Source organism: Eurypyga helias, unplaced genomic scaffold, assembly GCF_000690775.1.
Source record: "Eurypyga helias isolate BGI_N326 unplaced genomic scaffold, ASM69077v1 scaffold6232, whole genome shotgun sequence".
Lineage (NCBI taxonomy): Eukaryota > Metazoa > Chordata > Aves > Eurypygiformes > Eurypygidae > Eurypyga > Eurypyga helias.
The window spans coordinates 22099-26038 of record NW_010234022.1 but is presented as its reverse complement, the minus strand read 5'-3'; the positions used below and the strand labels follow the sequence as shown (position 1 = coordinate 26038).

Here is a 3940-nt window from a genome sequence, read left to right as displayed (position 1 = left end):
GCAAGATCGCTGATAGCGTAGAGGTTTGTCCTCAGTTAAAAGTAAGGGTTTTTTATGGAGTTGCGTTACGCTCCTTTCCTTTGGATGCATCTTTTGGGGATGTAGAGCTGGGCATCGGGAATGCACAGCCAGTGGAAGCGTGGGCCTTGCTTTGCAGCGGTGTGCTGGCACGCTGCGGTCGCACTCCTCCTGTATCCGCCACCCGAGAAACGCGTGCGGATGCCCAGCAGGGCCCAGTGCTTTTATTCGTGTTGCCGTTTTCATGCGATGCTCGTTTCGTGATTGAGATTTGGGTAGCAAAAGAAAAGGGGTGCTGATCTTGATGTTTTGTTTTGTTCCTTCCCTGCAGAATTCCATCCGGCACAACTTGTCACTCCACAGCCGATTTGTCAGGGTGCAGAATGAAGGCACTGGGAAAAGCTCTTGGTGGATGATCAACCCAGACGGCGGAAAAGGCGGCAAGGCGCCCCGGAGACGCGCCGTGTCAATGGACAACAGCAACAAGTACACGAAGAGCAGAGGGCGGGCGGCTAAGAAAAAGGCAGCCCTGCAGACCGCCCAGGAGACGAGCGAGGACAGCCCTTCTCAGCTCTCCAAGTGGCCGGGGAGCCCCACCTCCCGCAGCAGCGACGAGTTGGATGCGTGGACGGATTTTCGCTCCCGTACGAATTCAAACGCCAGTACGATCAGCGGTCGCTTGTCGCCGATTTTGGCAAGCACCGAACTAGATGACGTTCAAGATGACGACGCTCCGCTTTCTCCCATGCTGTACAGCAGTCCATCGAGCTTGTCCCCGTCGGTAAACAAGCCGTGTACTGTGGAGTTGCCTAGGTTGACTGATATGGCTGGGACAATGAATTTGAACGATGGACTGACAGACAACCTCATGGATGATCTCTTGGACAATATAACACTCCCTCCCTCCCAGCAGTCGCCCACGGGAGGGATAATGCAGAGAAGCTCCAGTTTTCCGTATGGTTCCAAAGGTTCAGGGCTGGGGTCCCCGTCAAGTAGTTTCAACAACGCTGTGTTCGGGCCTTCGTCCCTGAATTCCCTCCGCCAGTCGCCCATGCAGACCATTCAGGAGAACAAGCAGGCCACCTTCTCTTCCCTTTCTCATTACAACAACCAGACGCTGCAGGATCTCCTTGCCTCTGATGCACTTAGCCACAGCGACGTCATGATGACACAGTCTGACCCGCTCATGTCACAAGCCAGCACAGCCGTGTCCGCCCAGAATTCCCGCAGGAATATAATGCTCCGCAACGACCCCATGATGTCGTTTGCCGCACAGTCCGGCCAGGGCGGTCTGGTCAATCAGAGCCTGCCTCATCACCAGCACCAGTCCCACAACTCCTCTCTTAGTGGCAGCCGTGCCTTGTCCAATTCCATCAGTAACATAGGCTTGAGTGACTCGAACAGCTTGGGATCCACCAAACATCAGCAGTCACCTGTCAATCAGTCTATGCAAACACTTTCTGACCCGCTCTCAGGCTCCTCTTTGTACTCCTCTAGCGTGAACCTCCCGGTCATGGGACACGAGAAATTCCCAAGTGACTTGGACCTGGATATATTCAATGGGAGCTTGGAGTGTGACATGGAGTCCATTATCCGCAGTGAACTCATGGATGCAGATGGGCTGGATTTTAACTTTGATTCCCTCATCTCAGCTCAGAACGTTGTCAGTCTGAATGTGGGGAACTTCACTGGTGCTAAACAGGCTTCATCACAGAGTTGGGTACCAGGCTGAAGGATCTTTGAGAACAGGGAAAATGGGCAAACAGGTCAGTGCCCCGTAGATGTGGTAAAATACTTGGTTCCTTAGTTTTATTGGAGTTTGCACCAAGCCCTTAATAGTTAGTGCACCCTAATAATATTAATTTGGCTTGTGATGGCTTGCTGTGTGTTGGCATGCAACAGGCACAACCAAGAAACATTGGGAGGTGTGGAGGGAAACGAGGCTAAGCTATAAAAGCTGCAACACTGTCAGCACGCACCTGATGCTGCGCGTCCTTCTTAATTTAGGCATGAGAAATGTTAATGACAAATCAAGCAAACCGAGGTGGAATATTTGTGGGCTTTGGGAATCACAGAGCTCCGACTTGTCTTCTTTGAAGTCTCAACAGATGGATTCTGCTCCGTGGCCGGTGCCGCACGTAGCCGAGCTGTGTTGGGTAGGGATGGGGAAGGGGCCGTGCGGTCAGCAGAGCAGCGCTGCTGCAGAGGAGGAGGAAGAGCATCTTTGTGGACCAGTGCACGCACTGAGCATCGGGTGTGCGGGATGGGTCTGGACTGAATTAAGGGTTGTGCTGCTGCTGTGGTACAGCAATGTTAGCGAAGTTGTTTGTTTGGGGTTTTTTACATTTTTTTTTTTTTAAATTGTATTCCTTGGCAAAAAAAGCCCATAGCAAATGGAGGAATTGTGTGTTGAAATAACAGAGGTGGGATCCTGGTTCCAGGAATGTCCTGGGTTTAATGTTTTAAATATACAAAAATTGTTGTTTCCCCCCTCACCCCGAGGACTGGGGTAGGTATAATTTTCTTTTGGAAATATCTGTAGGTTTGGGTTCTGACTTAGGTGCTCTTCAAATACTAGTCTCTTCAAATTATTTTTTTCCAGATTGATGTGTTTGAGGTTTTTTTTTTTTTCCCCCCATTGCTTCTTTGCCACAGCTGGAGAAATTTAAACTTGTAAACATTGTTTCTGTCATCCTTTTGTGATTCTGCGGGCTCCTGCCCGTACCTCTGCCCGCTCACACGTACATAGTCACTGACTCATAGGGCAGGTGCCACACAAAGTGCCCTTTCTCCTTTGTTTATTTATTAGTGTGAGGGACTCGATTTCAAAACATAGTAGGATAAAAGGTTAGCTATAAATTATTGAAAGTGTTCTATTAACTTCAGAATAGTATGTGCAATATCCCAGTGGTGAAGTTAAACGAGGCATTCATTCAGTTTGCAGCTTACTTCCAACTTTCTTGTTTTCTGGATGAAAGCTGGAAGGAAGGAGTCGGCGTCGTTTGACTTGACGGTGCCTAATTCGCCCCTTTCATTTTGAATTGAGTTTTCATTCTCTGTTTCACAGTTAGATGTTCAAGGGGAAGCTTTGGGGTAGGTGAGCAGCAGTGGTTGGACCTCCCGAACGTCTTCCTGTGTGGATGGAGTACCACCGGGGACGTGCGCTGTGATCCGCTGTCTGTGAGGGGGAGCAAGGCTGCACAGAGTCCCCCGTTCAGCCCTTCTGCAGAGCAACCTTGCTCTGGTGGAGCGGTTGGTTTGCGCGGTCCTTGCTCTGTCAGGGAGAGGGTTTCCTCTGCTTCTTTCACATCGTCTGGCTTAAAGCAAGAGCATGGCAGTGCATGGTCAGGGACGGGCTGCCGAGGTGGGCTGCAGAGGATGCCATGTCCCGCTGACCCTGCACGAGGCGGCAGCTTGGCCACAGCCGAGTTCTGGTTTTCTGTCAGCTCCAGTGCTGGAGAATTTAAGAAAGGAAAGGGGAAAAAAAGAGAATAGACTCATGAACCAGGAAGCAAAAACTCGCAGAAATCCTTTTTTGCGTAAGGTAAAAAAAAAAAAAGACTTTAGGAACTTTGTTGCTGTGAACATCCAGCAGTACAGCCTGCCAAATGGAGCCTAAAAAGTAGATGTTATTGACAGCTTTGCTTGATGCATTCCTGAGAGGGGAAATAGGGCAGCCTCCTGCTTCCGTGTCTCCGTTGCCTGCGCGTAGGTAGAAGATGCTGGCAGGGATGGGAGGTGCACCACGCCACCTCCTCACCGATGCTTGCTGCTGCCTCTTCATCCCAGCCTCTGCCGTTCCCGAAAGTGTAGTTGCTGTGATGTTTTTCAGGCTGCTCCCTCCGAATAAAGGAACTGACACATCTGTGTGAGCAGAGTCTCATTGCAGAGGACAGATTTACTAAAGAGGCAGCTCTCCTCA

At 50.4% G+C, this 3940-nt stretch overlaps 1 protein-coding gene across 1 annotated transcript in view; it reads left to right on the top strand.

The window, feature by feature from the left end:
- Positions 1–349: 349 nt before the first annotated feature.
- FOXO3 (forkhead box O3) overlaps positions 350–3940 on the top strand; it is a gene marked incomplete at its 5' end in the record, with an annotated part of 14207 nt that continues 10616 nt past the window's right edge. Inside the window, one exon of the mRNA XM_010161904.1 lies at positions 350–1784. Within this exon, the coding sequence (XP_010160206.1) occupies positions 350–1750 (1401 nt within the window). The remainder of the gene's footprint in view (positions 1785–3940) is intronic.